General features: G+C 54.9%; 4 protein-coding genes across 4 annotated transcripts; 2 read left to right on the plus strand and 2 right to left on the minus strand.

Annotated features, from left to right (window-relative positions):
* Window positions 1–57: 57 nt before the first annotated feature.
* Window positions 58–5,994, plus strand: MAM_04760 (negative regulator of mitosis; the record flags this gene model as incomplete). The annotated part of the gene is made up of 2 exons (XM_040823558.1): window positions 58–2,911; window positions 3,011–5,994. 2 exons carry the CDS (start codon window positions 58–60, stop codon window positions 5,992–5,994), a joined length of 5,838 nt encoding a protein of 1,945 aa, XP_040678229.1.
* An 850-nt stretch (window positions 5,995–6,844) lies between these two features.
* On the minus strand, window positions 6,845–8,231 carry MAM_04761 (eukaryotic translation initiation factor 3 subunit 6; the record flags this gene model as incomplete). Its single annotated transcript, XM_040823559.1, has 2 exons — window positions 6,845–7,759; window positions 7,827–8,231. 2 exons carry the CDS (start codon window positions 8,229–8,231, stop codon window positions 6,845–6,847), a joined length of 1,320 nt encoding a protein of 439 aa, XP_040678230.1.
* Window positions 8,232–8,705: 474 nt separating this feature from the next.
* Window positions 8,706–9,266, plus strand: MAM_04762 (mitochondrial large ribosomal subunit L49; the record flags this gene model as incomplete). The annotated part of the gene is made up of 2 exons (XM_040823560.1): window positions 8,706–9,149; window positions 9,216–9,266. 2 exons carry the CDS (start codon window positions 8,706–8,708, stop codon window positions 9,264–9,266), a joined length of 495 nt encoding a protein of 164 aa, XP_040678231.1.
* A 518-nt stretch (window positions 9,267–9,784) lies between these two features.
* MAM_04763 (ARID/BRIGHT DNA binding domain containing protein) lies at window positions 9,785–13,090 on the minus strand (the record flags this gene model as incomplete). Its single annotated transcript, XM_040823561.1, has 1 exon — window positions 9,785–13,090. The coding sequence occupies one exon, from the start codon at window positions 13,088–13,090 to the stop codon at window positions 9,785–9,787; it is 3,306 nt and encodes a 1,101-aa protein (XP_040678232.1).
* Between the last annotated feature and the right edge of the window lie 3,309 nt (window positions 13,091–16,399).

Here is a 16,399-nt window from a genome sequence, read left to right on the forward strand (position 1 = left end):
CCTGGTTTTGTCCGTCCGCCGCTCGCCCGCCCATGGATCTCCTCCAACTTCATCATCATGGCGTCGGTAAGGTCCCTCGGCCTGCATCACCCCTCGGGGCTGCGTCACGCCATCGAAGAGCAACTGCTTTCTCCAAATCCGGCTCCTTCAGAATACAAGTGGGAAATCACGTCGGATGAGAGGGACAGCGACGCACTCGAGGACGAGCTCTTGACCACCCAAGACTGTGTCATCTGGTGCCGAGGGGGCATGTTCAGGAAGTCCTTCAAATTTGGACTTGAGAAAGAACCCATCACCCAGGCTCTTCTGGCTTATTTTGCGACTTCGGAGGATGCCCTACAAAATGCCCATCATAGTGCTAGCACTCCCATCCAAGCACCGTCTCTCGCCGCGCCAAGATTGGAAAAGGCCCTGGCAGTGTTTCTCAAGACGCAGGCGCATATCTTCTTCCTCTCGGGCACCAGCCATATCATCCACATGCCATTCGAAGTCGAGTCCGCTTGTGCAGGACCCATTGGAGTCGTCATTCAAAGAAAGTACAAGGCGGAGAACCTCGCTCCAATTGCGCTCAAATTCCCACGGGTTCCCCCAAACTCCTTCATCTCCTCACAGCTCACGGCACTCAACAGCTCACAGCAGAACGTCTTCTCGGTGGAAGGGATGGGAAAGCCTAAGCCGCTTCATTTTGGCCTAAGTTCGACACTGGAGAATATGTGGGATACGCCTTTAGAGCAGCAACAGTTGTCGCACTGGCCACGCCTCGTCTCGCTCATGGATCCCTTGTCTGACATTGGCCTGGTTGTTGGCGAGCCTGAGCCTCACAGCCGCCGTCCCACACGCCATAACAAATCCAAAAAGCCCATTTTTCTTGATCCGGCCGAGGAAATTCTTCACATACAACAAATCAACTTGCCGGAATCCGATCCCGGAACCTCTGATACCCCCTTGATACTAGCCGTTACTGTAAACAGAGAACTCGGCTCCTACACTGTTTGGCGCTTGAAGTATCTCGAGCATGAAGATCCGTTTACTGGACATCAGAGGAAGGCAAAGAATAGGGCTGCCAGACGCCGGAGCTCGATGCCACCTCAAGGCTTCGCAAGCGGGTCCTCAACGCCAGTTCAGCAGAATTACAGGGAGAGCTTTGGGGCGCCTCTCCCCGGTAAGCGTCAGCGAAAGAGTGAGAAACCTGAGAAGCCGTTGGACTTGGTGTCTTCTCTCGAACAACAAGACAATGAAGGAACTGGTGTCACCCGAAGAAGCTCCCGTCGTTTGAGCTCCATGCTTGCGCGAGCAGACCTGTCCGCCTCGCATGAAAGATCAGCTTTTGCTGACCAGCCTCTCACTTCCAACACCGGAGCACCCAAAAGGATCGAATCGCACAACGGCCACCAAGGGCGCTCCAGCTCCAGCCTTCACCACATTCATCCCAGCTTGGGAAGCTTGCTTGAGGCTCCACTCGACGCGGCATTGGATGAAAGTCTGCACAACATGGGGCTTGATGATCATGATTTTGATGGATTACAGAATGAGATTCGCTTCACCAAGGTTCAGACTATCTCTCTGGATAGCTCCAATGTCCGTTACTCGACATCGACTCTTCCTGCAAGATGCCAAACCAAGGTGTTCGTTCTGACCGCTCCGCCCTTCGCGGTGGATGAGCAAGGGCGCACCCAATTGCTCATAGGAATCCAGGAGCCGCTAGAGAAACGGCTTCGGATGATGACTTTGCATGTCAAAACTCAAGAAAAGCCCGGTGCTGCTGCCAGCGCGTCCGGAAAGGACAAGTCCACGTGCTCGTTCGTCTCAATATCGCCCGGCGCGCAGTGGAAGGTTCAGAGTGTTGTTGACTCGTCAAAACTCGTTGATGGGGACTTGTCTGTGATACTGGTTCTTTCCGACTCCAAAGATGGGCAGCACGAATTGACCGCTCAGGCACCCTGGATTGAGCTGACAAAAATATCTCTTCCCATTTTGTTTGTCGATGATACCAGAAGCATCCAATATCGAGGCAGAGTTGCTGACAGAGACGTCAAGCAACGAAAGTCAGAGGTTATGGACCTTACCGGTGGAGGAATAATTGGCATTCGTCATCCGCGGAAGCGCGGTGTCGTTGACGTAGTTGACGCGCATGGTCGGCTTCACCAACTCAGAATTCAGCTTCAGCCAAGTTGCCCACAAGTTCAAAAAGTTCTAGACATCTGCAAAAGTGTGCTGCCAGATGCCCTGGGCGGCCGTCTTCATGCAGGCTGGCTTCATCTAACACAATGGCTGCAGAAACACCAGGATGATTTAGCCAATGTCGAGTGGTCTGCAACAGCAGTTCTCCTTCTCAGTTCTTTCCTCAATCTTGGTCGTGAAGATACCACCCAATTTCAAACGTCTCAGTCACCTGATCGAAAAAGAGGGCCTGCTTCTGAATCTTTTGGTTTCATTCTGGGGTTAGGGGACTGGAAGGCCTTGGAAGTGGGAGAAAGTGCAAATTCGCTGGGTTTCCCGGTGTGGATGATGAATCGGGGTTGGCAATGGGCCTTGGAGGAAGAGCCGATCGGTAACGCATCAGCCCAGAGCGACACTCCCCTTACATTTCTCGCGCGTCACATTGCCTTGTCGAAGGACTACCTCATCTCCTCCCTCGGTGAGGCAGCGTTGGGCCATCAAGGATATATGCCCATGTCTCTTGCCAGGTCGGCTGCCACCAGACGCAAGGTTGCCGTGGACATCTTTATGGCGCTCCATCTCCTCCTTGACGAACAGAAACTAGATATCACAACACCTGAGTACTTCTCTCCAGGCAGGGACTACCTACGAGTCTTGCTTTGCCAACTCGCTAGATGGCTCAAGTGGCACACTTTCGCCGATATTTACGAGCTAGGCATCCAGGAGGATGTTGATCCGCGCCATGATTCCGGTATGTCAAAGCCGCATTTGCAGTAGTAGTAATCTTCAGGACTAATGCGAGCCGTCGTACCAGAACTCAATGTGAGACCAGCAATACCACAACCCCCAGTTCAACCAGACATTTTGGAATGGATCCAATCCCGACTATGCGGAGTTCGGGGGACGCCCTGTATGACGCCCGCCGACATATATTACGCCAGCTCACGGGTCTCGGAGGCCGAGAAGTTGCAGGATAAGAGATGGGACACTATTACAACCAGAACACTGATGTTCAAACGCCTCTTCAAGGTAATCAGGCCCAAATCGACTGCTGTTGAGATGGTTGAAGCCATGCAGGATTGCGGGTTTACGAACTATATCCTCGAGTCGCTCCCTGAAGCTGTGCTGGCACCTCTTCAAGATGCAATATCCCTATGCCAGCCACACCCACCCTCGCAATGGTCCCATGGTCTCCTGGACTTGGTGAAGAGAAGTGACATTAGCCTCATTGTCAAACCGAGTCGACGACCCCGACAAGCCGTGGCGAACATTTTGGCACCAACCCATATGGCTGCTTGGGATTTTGGGTTGCTATGCCAAAGCGTAGAAGAGGCTAACAACACTGGATATGACGAGGGTGAAGGTACTGAACGCCAGGCGGTGATACGGGCCCTTTTCAAAGACGATCGCCGTCTCAATGAAGCCCAGGATCTGCTTTCAACGCACAAGACCAGGGTGGTCCGTCTTAATCCTGATCCTACTTGGCCGGAAAGCGAGTACTTGGAAAAGCAGAAAGAGCTTGTTTCTAGAATCGCAACGGGTACACTGGCAATCCCGGCGGGTCGTGCGCTGTTATACTATAGTTTACGCTTCCCTCTGATAACCCAAAAGTTCCACATTGGCGGCTTCAACTTGAATTGCATAGTTAAGCCAACCAAGGTCACTGTCGGTGTTGACAAGTCGCTGTTCACGGAGGAGAAGGTTTGCTGGGGCTTCTTTCACCAAGGCGTTGCTGCGGGCCTAGCAATTTCGCCCCAGGCCAAAGGGATCGATACTTCTTGGATCTTGTACAACAAACCGGCACAAGAGTTGAGTAACAGACACGCCGGCTTTCTCTTAGCCCTTGGCTTGAACGGACATCTCAAAGGAGTGGCCAAATGGGTTGCGTTCAAGTATCTGACTCCCAAACACACCATGACATCTATTGGGCTGCTTCTGGGTTTGGCGGCATCATATATGGGCACGATGGATTCTCTCATCACTCGATTACTGTCAGTTCATGCAACACGCATGCTCCCTCGCGGTGCCGCCGAGTTGAATTTATCTCCTCTCACACAAACATCTGGGATTATGGGCATTGGCCTCCTGTACTGCAACAGCCAGCATCGACGAATGAGTGAAATCATGCTCTCGGAAATAGAACACATTGATGAAGACGACGAAGAGGAGCCTCTCAGGAGCGAATGCTACCGTCTTGCCGCTGGCTTCGCCTTGGGCCTCATCAACTTAAGCAAGGGCGGTGATCTGAAGGGTCTCCAAGACATGAAGCTCACGGAGAAACTCATTGCTCATGCCACGGCAACCAAGAATGTCGAAATCGTCCACATCCTTGACAGGGCTTCAGCTGGCGCTGTCATGGCCATCGCCCTCATATTTATGAAGTCTGAAGATACAATTGTGGCCCGAAAGATTGACGTTCCCGATTCGGTTCTGCAGTTCGACTATGTGCGGCCAGACATCCTGCTCCTTCGCACCCTGACCAAGAATCTGATTCTCTGGTCAAGGATCGAGCCTACACTCGCATGGGTCCGCGACAGCCTTCCTGTTCCGTATCGCTCCCGACACAAGCTGCAATGCACGACCAAGCTACGCTCGACAGACCTCCCATTCTTTAGTATACTGACCGGAATTTGCTTTTCGGTTGCCCTTCGATTCTCGGGAAGTGCCTCCACCAGGGCTCGGGATCTGCTGCTACACTACCTTGATCAATTCATACGCATCTCAAACATCGAAGCTACCCCGCGGCCTCACCCAGATGCTGCACCTCTGTATGACGAGGAACTCGCAAGGTCAAATGCTAGAATGTGCCAAGACATTCTGGCCTTGTCCTGTTCCATCGTCATGGCTGGCACCGGCGATATTTTGGTTCTGAGACGGCTGCGCTCTCTACACGGCAGGGATAACCCGGATGTCCCATACGGATCGCATCTTGCTGCCCACCTGGCCATCGGATCTCTATTTCTAGGGTGCGGAACGGTAACGTTTGGCTCCAGCGATAAAGCAATTGCTGCCTTGCTGATATCATTCTATCCCATCTTCCCAACCAACGTGATGGACAACAGGTCACATCTCCAGGCCTTCCGCCACTTTTGGGTTTTGGCAACAGAGCAGCGCTGCTTGGTTGCGAAGGATGTGCTGACGGGACTGCCAGTATCCGTGTCTGTACAAATCAAGATGAAGCAAGATCCTTCCTCTGAGCATGTTCTGTATCGTACAACGCCTTGTCTCTTACCTCCCCTTGATCAAATATCAAGTTTGTCGACTTCTTGCGGACCTCGATTTTGGGATATTGAGCTCGACTTCTCCAATGATGAGCTACGACGAGCGTTTTCTCATACGCAGAGCATGTACCTACAACGACGCCCACCATCCGAAGGAGCTTTCACATCTACGCTGCGAACTTTGGGCAGCGAGGGCAAGGGAAACAATCCGCTCGAGTGGATATTTGGTCTAGGCAAACTTGAAAGCGTAAGCTACGCAGAACGCGCGGCCCTTTTGGAGAGCAACGACAAGGAACAAGATGGGGTGTCTGCTGTAGATGCTCGAATGGAGATGGAGAGCGGCATTGTACAAGGCGGCGATCGAGAACGTCTGCAGGGTGCAAGACTCCTCTTCGAATGGGGGGCCACCCGAGAAAGGCTGCTCAAGTCTGCCGCTCCCAGCCTCCAAGAAAGCCAAGCTACCATCAAAACCGGTGCCTCTCAAGAGGCAGAGACAACGGGGGGAGGCCTGGCGTCCCGCTCCCCCGGCGGTGATGTATGGTGGATGCGGGACAGTGCAATTGAAGCATTAAAAGGCCAGGTCTGGCTAGCTGTACGAGACGGAGATCATTAGGAATTTGGCTGCGAGCGGCAGCCCAGTACCAGACTGGCCAGGCTCCGACGCAAATACATGGCGGTCAGGGACGGTTGGGGACCGAAGACCCGGCAGAGAGGCTGTGCTCGACGACTTGATGACTTTTATGAGGTGTAGACCAAAATAGAAAAAGTTGTATTCGTGTCTAGTAACGAGGCCTAGCTTCATCATACAGAATGACACACCACAAAGCGGATCACCATCCAAGTAAATGCAGAACAGAGCACATCACAAACCACGGGGGTGAAAGATGACAATTGTAACAAATTACGTTTATTTCTTTCCACTTTTAGAGTTTCCCGCCCATCAAAAATGCATTGGTTCCATTGCCCGTCCTCAGCCGACTCCCCGGCCCCTTCGGCCCAGGAACCCAATCCGATCAGAATATCCGAAACGCAAGAAAAAAAAAAGGAAGTAACAACGCCATGCAATGCAAGCCGCATCACCAAGAAGGGGGGAAAGGGGGCCAAGGCAAGTGGACAAACGTGATATAAAACAAGGCCAGGACCCTCTCACACGCTCCCTTCATTTACCGGTGGAACGTCGCGAGCACCCGTCTTCCCTCCTCTTTGGGAAGATGGTCCCAAAGAGAGGCTTCCGCATCTAATTGCTTAAGTCTGTCGTTTTTCCGCGTACAGTATGCCGGCCGGATGATGGGGGGTTCCCTCTTCATCCGAGAAGCCTACATGTCCGGGGGGGTGATGTACCGACTTTTCCCCACTGACATGGTTGACCTCTCCAACGGCATGCCTGTGTGAAAAGAGTCTTGGTGGCAGGGGCAACGCGGTTGGTGCTTTTTCTTGTTGTCACACAGTCTGGGAGACGTGGTTTACTTGGAGACGGCGGCGTTGAGGACCTGCGTTCTGAAGAAGCCGCCCTTGGTCTTCTCAATGACTTGCTGGTAGACGTTGTTGGGGGGGTGGTTCATGATGACGGTGCCGTCCTGGCTGTCAATCTTGGCGTCGAGCCTCGTCTCGCGGATGAGGTTGACGATCCACTTCTCGCCCTCGTCGGGGTTGAGGCCCAGCTTGGCACTGAGGTCGCGGATGTTCATGCGGCTAAAGATCTTGCAGTAGCTCTCGCAGATGAGGTGGCGGGCGGCGTTGACGAAAGCGTCGGCGGAGGAGGCGAGGAAGAAGTCGCTGCGGCAGACTTGCTCGGCCTGGCTGAGGGCCTCGCGGGCGGCGTTGAAGTCGTGCGCAATGTAGAGGGCGCTGACGAACTGGGTGACGGGGTCGGCGTACTCGTAGGCCTCCTGGCGGACGTAGCGGACAATGTCCTTGAGCTGCTTCTGCTGGGTGGAGCTGTTGCGAGCGCGGGTGCGGCCCGTGATGACGGCGGCGATGAGGTATCGCAGGATCCAGGGGCAGGAGGTCTGGATGGTGTTGATGTAGGCGGCCGAGAAGAACATGTCGAGGATGGGCTCGCGGGCACCGTCCCAGTTGAACAGGGGGAAGAGAGCCCAATGCACCAGCATGGTCCGGTGGTCGAGCTGCGCGCGCGGGTTGTTGAAGAGCTTGGAGTCGATGCCCTCCTTGACGTTCTTGAGCTCATCGACGGCCGACTCCCAGTTTGTAGACAGGATCTCGGAGGCGAGCTTGCCCCAGGTCGAGGCGGAGACCTTGTCGTTGTCGGTGGAGAGGACGCGGAACTGGTACAGCATATCGGCGGCAGGTCCGTACTGGCCGCACCGGAACTGGAACTGTCCGAAGTCGTAGAGGGCGTTGACCATTTCCATGGTGACCTGCAGAGCCGTTAGCAACTTTTGTTCTTTTGTTCGCCTTCTCCCCTTGAAATCCTCTCCAACTCACGCCGTGCTGGTTCTTCAGAAACTCCAAGTTGGCCACCTTGTCGCTTCGAAGACCGTTTACAACCTCGTCCTGCGTCAAAAGGTCCGCAATCTTGGCGGTAGCCTGCTCATATTTCTCCAGCTGGGCCAAAACATCCTGCCTCTTCTTGGTGTATTCTGCAGGAGGCTCAGAGACTCCATGCAATTCGCAGTACAGCGTCGCGACGTAGTCGGTCATGTTGGTGTCCTCCAGCAGCTTTATTTTCCACGACAAGATCTTCTTGGCCTTTTCATCCTCGCCCTTCTCCTCGGCCTGGTCGCCCTCGAACTGAATCAGCGGGAACAGCAGGTGTCTGCTGAGATGCGGTGCCAACTGGGGCAGAATCGATGAACCATCGGCCGAAGTGGCCTTGAGGGTATCCTCCATGGTGAAGTGCTATCTGGCCGGGATTTGTGTCCGTCAGGTTCTACTGAGAGCTATGCTCCTCGAACGATTTTGACACGACACGAGAAAGCGTCGTTCTTGATGATGGCTACGATGGCGAGTGAGTGAGCGGAGGAGGGGCAGATTTTTGGCCAATTTCGCCAAACACAAAGTGCTGTCTGTGTGTCCTGTGTGGGAGTGGCTGTCCCGGCATACCCGGACATTTGCCGACCATGCCCACGCGCCCGTCATGTGACCTCGAGCTTTTTGGATCAGCTTTGCTTCAGAGTCCAGACCACAGCGGTTGGGAATTCCGATCCCTCGGGGTCTCTTGACGATCAGGGAGCTTCTTTCAGGTTATATACAGTGCTGGGACGCCTTTCGTCAACGTCAGAATACCATCTCCCTCCGGCGACCCGTCTGTTGCGCATCCCCGACGGATTTATATCGCCTGCCGAGCATTTCATGTGCCCGACAATGCATCAAGGCGTCTCTCGGGCCATCTGCAGATGGCAGAACCACCGCCTCCTCAGGCTCCGACCAAGCATCTGCGGAGCCGCAATCAACTCTCCATCCAGCCTTGCCGTTTACGGCTCCCCCTCCTGGTCACCACCGTCACGACCGCTCACCAACGCCGCCGGCGAGCTCGCTCGCAGCTACACTCCCATCAGCCGCGCGTCCACCCCTCCTCCGACAAAGTCGCCAGAAGAGCTCGCAGGCGCTCCCTACATCGTTCGTCGCACACCCTCAACACAGCTTCCCGTCTACAGGCGATCCAAGTCGGGAGGAAACCGCCAAGTTGTGTTTATAAAGAAAGTGGATGGTGACCGGAAGAAACTACTAGAAGATTTGGTAGAGTCTCTCGGGGTGAGCAAGGAAGATGTTAGACTCAATCCGACGACGCAGCATATCGAGTTGAAAGTATGTGTGTCAAGGAACATTTGCGGGTGTCTGCGTGAGCCAGGCGGCGTGCTAACAGGACTATAGGGCAATTACTATGACAAGACCAAGTCTTGGCTATTAGAGCGTGGATTCTGAGGGCACGGAAGGAGGAAATGTGTGAGGGAGGCTGTAACTATCCTGGATGGCGTCCATGACTTAGGGTCAGGGTTCTTTCTGTACATTAGTAGTACCTTCACAGCATAACGGACAATGAACCAGCCAAGCTGTACTACACAAGAGCAATGGAATTTCGACTGAATCTCAAATATGTGGTATCAGTTTATGTATGGCACTCCTGTACCTATGTACAACTCCCCTCAAGGATATAACCCAAAGAATTGCCTGTCCAAAACGAGTTCGCATCTCCATGCAAATCTAGCTATGCGCCGTCATCTGATACACCGTCAACAATGACAAGAAGACACATACACAACAAGCACTAATAATATAAAGTCAACCAAAAATACACCCCATGCCTTGCACCCCGACGCATCATTTTTATATTCGCTGGAGCAGACCTGTCCAGAATAGGAAAACGCCTTTTTCAAAGCCGCAGCACAAAGACCAGGCAGTCATGTCCATGTCAGATGTTGTTATTACAACACGTCGTGAGCTCATCCATCCAAATTAAGCACAGCTGTCAACTGCGGAAGTAAACCCTCTTTCGTCCATTCAGGAGATTGCATCATCAGCGCGTCCATCAGCACCTGGGGCTGCGGCAGTAGGTCGCCGATACCTGCAGACGCGGAACCTGCAGAATCTCTTGCCTTTTCGGCAAGACGGCGCAGAAGTGAGACGGCAACAGCAACAATATAAACAAGCTCAGGGTCTTTCCTAGCTGCGGCTGCCCGGCCGACGCCACGAGCAGAAGGGGGTGGCTTTTCGTACAAGATGCACAGATTCTGGATCAGCTTAACCAGGTTTTGTGCAAGGCAGTTGCCTGATGCAAGAAGTGCTCGAGCCATTCCCGATTCGGATCCTGGCACAAGGGAAGCTATGATTTCCGCGCCCAGGAGGCCTTGCATTAGAAACGGCTTTCTAGCCTCAAATAGTGGCGGAAGTGTACTCGGTCGCAATTGTTCCCTGGCCTTGTCTGGTAAAGGCGATATAGCCAAGGCAAACGCCCGGACGAGAAGCTCGTTAGCTAGCGGTGATGAAGAATCAACAGTGAAAAGCGCCTTGTAAAAGCCTCTGTTCGGTTCGTCACGAGCAAGCAATTTGGCCAGGGCATCAACCGCATGTGGAAGATAGGAATGAATACTGGGGTCGTATGGAGTGAAGTTGAGCGTGTCGCTGGCCATTGTTGGGCCTGGAACAGGAGCAAACGCGAGCAGGAAATGCAAGAGGCTCAAAGCCTGTTCCCGGCCAGGAATCTCCAATTGGCTCGAGATGTTGGATAGGAAAACCACAACGTCCTTCATGAAATCAAGGGTATTGGCGTGTGTCCGGAGAAGCATCGTACGCGTTCCAAGATACCGGATAACGGAGCAGAGCATCTTGACCACATATTCTTCGCAGAGCATGTAGTGGTTCTCGTTGTTTTCGCCGGGAAACGATACGTTGCGCAAAATCGTTGTTATGCAAATAAGTCGGTCCACGGCTCGATCGAGTTGATAATCGATGCTACCAAAAGCAGGTACGTCTGTCACAGCCCATCGCTCTATTCGGCATGCTCTGACCACATCCTCATATGAAGCAAGTTGAATCTCATCAGCCACCTCGGTCGCATGTTCAACAAGAAGGTCTATCTGGGTTTCAGCGCAGTCTACCAAAGCTTCGACCAGATCATCACAAGCTCTGAGATGTAGAAAATGTGCTTGGTTTGGGGACGAGGAAATCGTAGCAAGTGTGTCGAGAGCTAGGCGCACTTCACCGTGGATACCACATTGAAGACTGCGAGTAAGGGCGGAGATGTCAATGTTGCCCAGCTCGTTTACAGACGGAACAGTCGGTTCCCATCGTTCCAACTCAGCGCCGAGGAGATTAGCAGCATGAGTGTCAATCCCGCCATATGTCGATAGTTCCCTTGCGCATGGGCTGTAGTCTTCGGGCTTCGGGGGCATGCGAGGCATCGGGTCGTCAGCACCAACAGCAGGCAGGGGAGTTGCCTGCCGACCATCGACAGAGACACTGCCAGGGCGGGCGTGTGAGGGCGACGGTATGGAGAAGTCGTTGGGCGCGGAGGCATCTGCACCTCGTGACATACTGCTTCTGTGGCCTGGTTTGGCATTGGAGTTGGATGTGTGTTGTGGTTGTGGTTGTTGTTGCTGGTGCTGGTGCTGGTGCTGGTGCTGGTGCTGGAGAGGAGCTTGTTGCTGCTGCGCGTGCGGGGCTAGATGAGGCTGCTGTAGTGGCTGTTGGAGATGTGGTTGTTGCTGCGACGGTTGAGGAGTGGAAAACCCATTGACTGGGGCTTGACCAGGTTTTATTGGGGTCTGCTGCTGTTGTCCCTGAGGCATCTGCCCTTGGTTCATCTGCTGTGCAGGCTGCATCTGCTTTTGCGGTGTTCCTGGACCAGCCATATTTGCATTCTGCTGCATCATCCGATGCTTCTGCTGCTGTGTAATCCACACTTCCTCAAACTTTGCCAGATTTCGCTCGTACACCTGCTTCAGAGTGGGTGGTACAGTCGGTATATGCGCCGGTAGTCCCAGAGCCTGGGCAACAAATCCCCAACCGTTGCCCGTGGTCACGGCCTTGTAGCCTCCCTTGGATTGAACAACTTGGAACAACATGACAAGGCTGACTTGTCGATCAACTACAATGGGATTCGGGTCCAAAGGCAGTCCTTTTGCGTTCATTAGGGCCACCAGGTTCTTCATGAAATGTTCCGGATTAATGTTTCCCATGGGCCTGGGTTGCTGTCTCATAGCGCCCTGAGGCACTTGACCATTTGGAATACCGGACATCTGCTGCTTCGGCATCATTCCGCGACCCATGTTCTGGGTCTGCATCTGTGGCTGCATTTGCATGTTTCCTTGCAAGTGTTGGTGAAGACGCATCTGGTACGCTGCCATCTTCTGTTGATCAGTCATGCCTTGCGGTCTCGGCTGACCCTGCTGCGATTGCGGCTGGCCAGGCTGCTGTTGCTGCTGCTGCATTTGCTGGTACATATTTGGCGGCATTTGACCCATATGCTGCGGCATTTGTCCCATCTGTTGAGGTATCATTTGGGCGCCGGGAGCCGGGCCGCTAGCCATCGCATTGGGGTTAGGAGACGGGCGAGGATTTGAAGGCGACTGCGCGTACCCCGGATTATACCCCGGAGGCATGGCCTGCATGTATGAATTTGGTTGAGGCGTGCCATGCTCAGAAGGGATTGGAGACGCTTGTGAGCCGGTGAATTGCTGCTGCGGACCAGGTGAGAAGGGATGTGGTGAGGCGGTGGCCACTCGCTGAGGCACATTTCCTGGTCGCATTTGGTTTCCCATGATGGGGGAGGGACTGGCATTGGCAGATCCGTTGGGCTGTAGATGGGGGAATTGGCCGGGAGCTTGTGGAGGCATGGCACCACCGGCGGGTTGAAAAGCACCAAAGTTTTGTTGTTGCGGCGTTTCGGAACGCGACGGCGGTTGCATGCCCGGGTTCTGCAGTGGCGACCCTGTGACGCTATCTTCGCGAGGACGAGGGCGTTTTGATGGAATCACTTGGTTGGTTTGATAGACGGGGTTCTGGTTCTGATTCGGATTCGGATTCGGGGGTTGGTTCTGGCTCTGGTACGTCGGCGAGCCGTGTCGCATTGGACCATTCTGCATACCAGCCATCTGTTGCTGGTTAGGGAATTGCCCCGGGTTAAACTGACCCGGGTTGGCCATAAAGGCTGACGGGTCCATCATGGCAGCGGCAGAGTTGGGGTCGTTCATGTGAGGGAAGCCGTTTCCATTGTGGTTGGGGACGGCGTCGTTCATCCAGGCGCTCATGGCGACGGCCCGGACAGGCTGTGCGCAACGACGTTAGCGATCAACAGGCACACGGCCAGAAACCCATTGAAGAGCACAGGGACGGATGGCGATGGGGCCGTGTCACGACCACGGCGTGTGGTGATGGATGGATAGGTCGAGTCGCGTCGCGGGTTGGTGGAGGATTGTGTGTAGTGTGCGGTGCGTGTGGTGTCGGGTGGGAAATGAGCAGGCAAAGACGGGGGGGGCAGGTTGCAAGGCCAGAGAGAGCCAAAAAAGACAGGCGGAGACGGACCAGGCGGGCGACAGTTTGAGGTGAGCACTTGGGAGCGACCAGAGCGGACGGCACCAGACGGCACCAGACGGCAACCAGACGGCAGGCGGCGGGCGGCGGACGCTGTGCGGTGGGCAGTGGGCAGTGGGCAGCGGACAGTGGACGGGGAGCAGCGGCACCAGACTTCTGGAGGGAGGGATGTGCATGTGGTCTGGTCAGGTCGACTCAATACTCGATGCAAATGTTGGATCGTTGCCGCCGACGGACGGGCCGCTCACTCATCAGTCTTCTCGCTCCCTCGCTGGGACAATCCAGAGAGTCTGCTGGATGCGCAAGTGGGCAAGGGGAGGATTCTCGAGAGCTGATTGGGTGGCTGGAGACCAGCGAAGCGGAGACCAGGGGGACAGAACGGCCACTGCATGTAGTGAGGTGAGGTGAGGCAAGGCGAAGCGACGCGAGGCGACGACATTGGAGGGCAGAGAGGCAGGCAGGGTGCTGGGTGCAGGGTGCTGGGTGCTGGGACACGAGACTGTGCGGCGGGAAAAGGTGCGGCCAAGAAAAGGGAAAGGGAGCGCCAGCTCGAGCTAGCCAGTTTCAAGGTCGCCGGCTTCCAGGCGCAGACTAGGTACCTGGATACCTCGAGGCTGGGCGCATCGGAGCTAAAAGCAACGTACCTTTGACGCTGGAGCGTGTCACAAGTGCCAACCACCAGGACACTGGGTACTCCGTGGAAGTCAGAAGGCGCGGGCGAGGCAGCAAGGCCAGGGGGGACCGAACGGCCAACCTCGGTCGGGCAGCACGTTCAATCCAGATGCTCGGCGCCGTGCAGCCGCGAGGCCCGATTCAACCTACTGCAGTAGAAGGGCTGCCGATAATAAAAGCAGCAGACTGATAGCAGACGGTGGAGCGAGGCAAATGAATGCGGTGTCGCGCGCCCTGGGTTGGCGGTGGCCGATTTCCTGTAGCATCAAGCAGCCGAGGGAGAAAAATTTCGTACGGACCCGTAGGTCCAGTCCCAGCCTTCCAGGCCACTTCACGTCCGCGCAGGAGGCCGACGCGGATCCAGGAGCCCGTCCGAACGGAGATGCTGCGGGTCACGAGACCGAAGAAGTGATTTCACAGCTGCGCTTCAGTCGCCCAGTCGCTACGCGAGGCCAGGGTGCGACGAGTTGTAGTGTGCGCAGCGGCCGTGAGAGTGAAGTGTCGGATGTGGGTGGGCAAAGGCGAGAGCTTGAGCCAGTCTCGTCAGAGGGCGCCAGACACCAGCACCATCGAGAGGCAACGCAATCTTTGACAATCAGCCACCCCAGCCCGCGTGCCAGAGGAATCCAGTCGAGTTGCACACGTTTCCCGACTTTCATTCTGACTGGTTTCAGATACTTACGGAGTACCCATTAGAAATTTCGTTCGGGCGGGTCGCCTAGTCCATCTTCGGCCTAGCGCATGGTGATCCAAGCCATGCGGTCGATTCCGAATCCAAGTCCAGCCAATGGCGACTCAGAGATGATAGCATGTTAGTGAAGCCTGAGTAGCCGTTAGTCATGGTCGCCACGCTCCCGACTGTTGCCTACCAACTTAGCCAGTCATGTCATCACCGTCTTAGCAGACATGTTGCCATACCCCAGTGCCCATTGGTACAGTGTCATCAACGAACCCGCATGTCCAATACAAAGTGACCGCCAGCAGTACCTCGCCAAAGGCATTATTTTTGCCATCGTCTCTGTCTGACGATGTTTCTCAGTCTGCATACCTCCTGTTGGAGATGACGGAACAAGGATCTGCGACTTGCAAGTGCAAAGATCACCGCATCAACGGTTGATAGGAGCTTGACTGGCTTTTGGCCATTTGTCATTGGTTTGTGGCTGAGAAAAGACTGCTTGCTGTTCAGGAGGTTGATTCGATAGAAGAGACCCGTCGAAGTCGGCCACAGGCGACATACTCGTCATGTTGCTCGCGTTGAAGTCTGACATACAGCAAGAGAGCTCCATGGCAATTGACTCCGCGCTCCCGCCGACCCGGCCGTGAGTCTTGAATCCAAGCCAGGGACAATGAAAGAGACGCTTTGGAGGTCACGACTGGTAGCTGTCCGGGAGACACTGCGACTCGGTCCTGTATCCAGCACTTCAGTGGATGCACATACGTTGGGTCCTCACGGGAGATGTGCCTTGGACGTCGTGCTGTTCTTGTCCGAAATTGCGAATTCCGTGTCAACGCCAGAGAGGATGCGGAACCGAACAAGAGAATAATGCTGAAGCCCAATTTTTGCGGCATCGCCGGCTCGCCATTATAAGTGATTGATTCGATCCATTCGGCCACGGGCGTGTCGAGATGGGGTTGACCGGGCGGCGACACACGATTCCACACGGCCAATGCAGCAGCAAGTTTCCAACGTTGGCCGCTGCTCGGACACGAGGTCGGCTGAACAGCATTTTTTTCACGTCGGGACTTGCTCGACGAGGTCGTACTGCGAGGCGTTTGTTCGCAAGTCCCTCCCTTGGATCCAATGGCAGCCCATGCATCCCACAGCGCTGGCCTGATGCGTGGCCAGCTGCATGGTTGCATGGTTACAGAATGGCGCCCGCCCGCGGCCCCACCAGAGGCGCAAAGCACTGGGGCGGCCACCAGACACCAAATTGGACTTGACAATTTGTTGACCCAGCACGGGCGAGATGAAGAGCGCAGCACAGCAGCCCGAGCCTTGCCAGCCAGCTAGCTTCCTTGCAGCGGATCGGACGAGATTAAATGTCTGGCGTGTCTGGCGTGGCAGGTGGTGACTGGACTGGGGGATGCAATCCACCCGGCGTGGAGGGCAACATTGCCATGTTGTCTCGGGCGGAATGGTGGACATTGATGATGGCAGGTCGATGGCGTTTCGCTTTGTGGATTGTTGCGGCTCGGAAGCGACAACATGGACGACGTGAGCTCTAGCGCTCGTGATGGTGGGAGGCGCAAGCGGTTCTTCCTTCGCTGTTCGGTGGCTCTGTGCTGGGGTGCCAAGGAGATGGCGAGGCCGTTGATGCCGCACCTCCACGAGGGCCGCTGCCAAGACTGATGGA

The sequence above is a fragment of the Metarhizium album genome (genome assembly GCF_000804445.1).
Source record: "Metarhizium album ARSEF 1941 chromosome Unknown scaffold_11, whole genome shotgun sequence".
Lineage (NCBI taxonomy): Eukaryota > Fungi > Ascomycota > Sordariomycetes > Hypocreales > Clavicipitaceae > Metarhizium > Metarhizium album.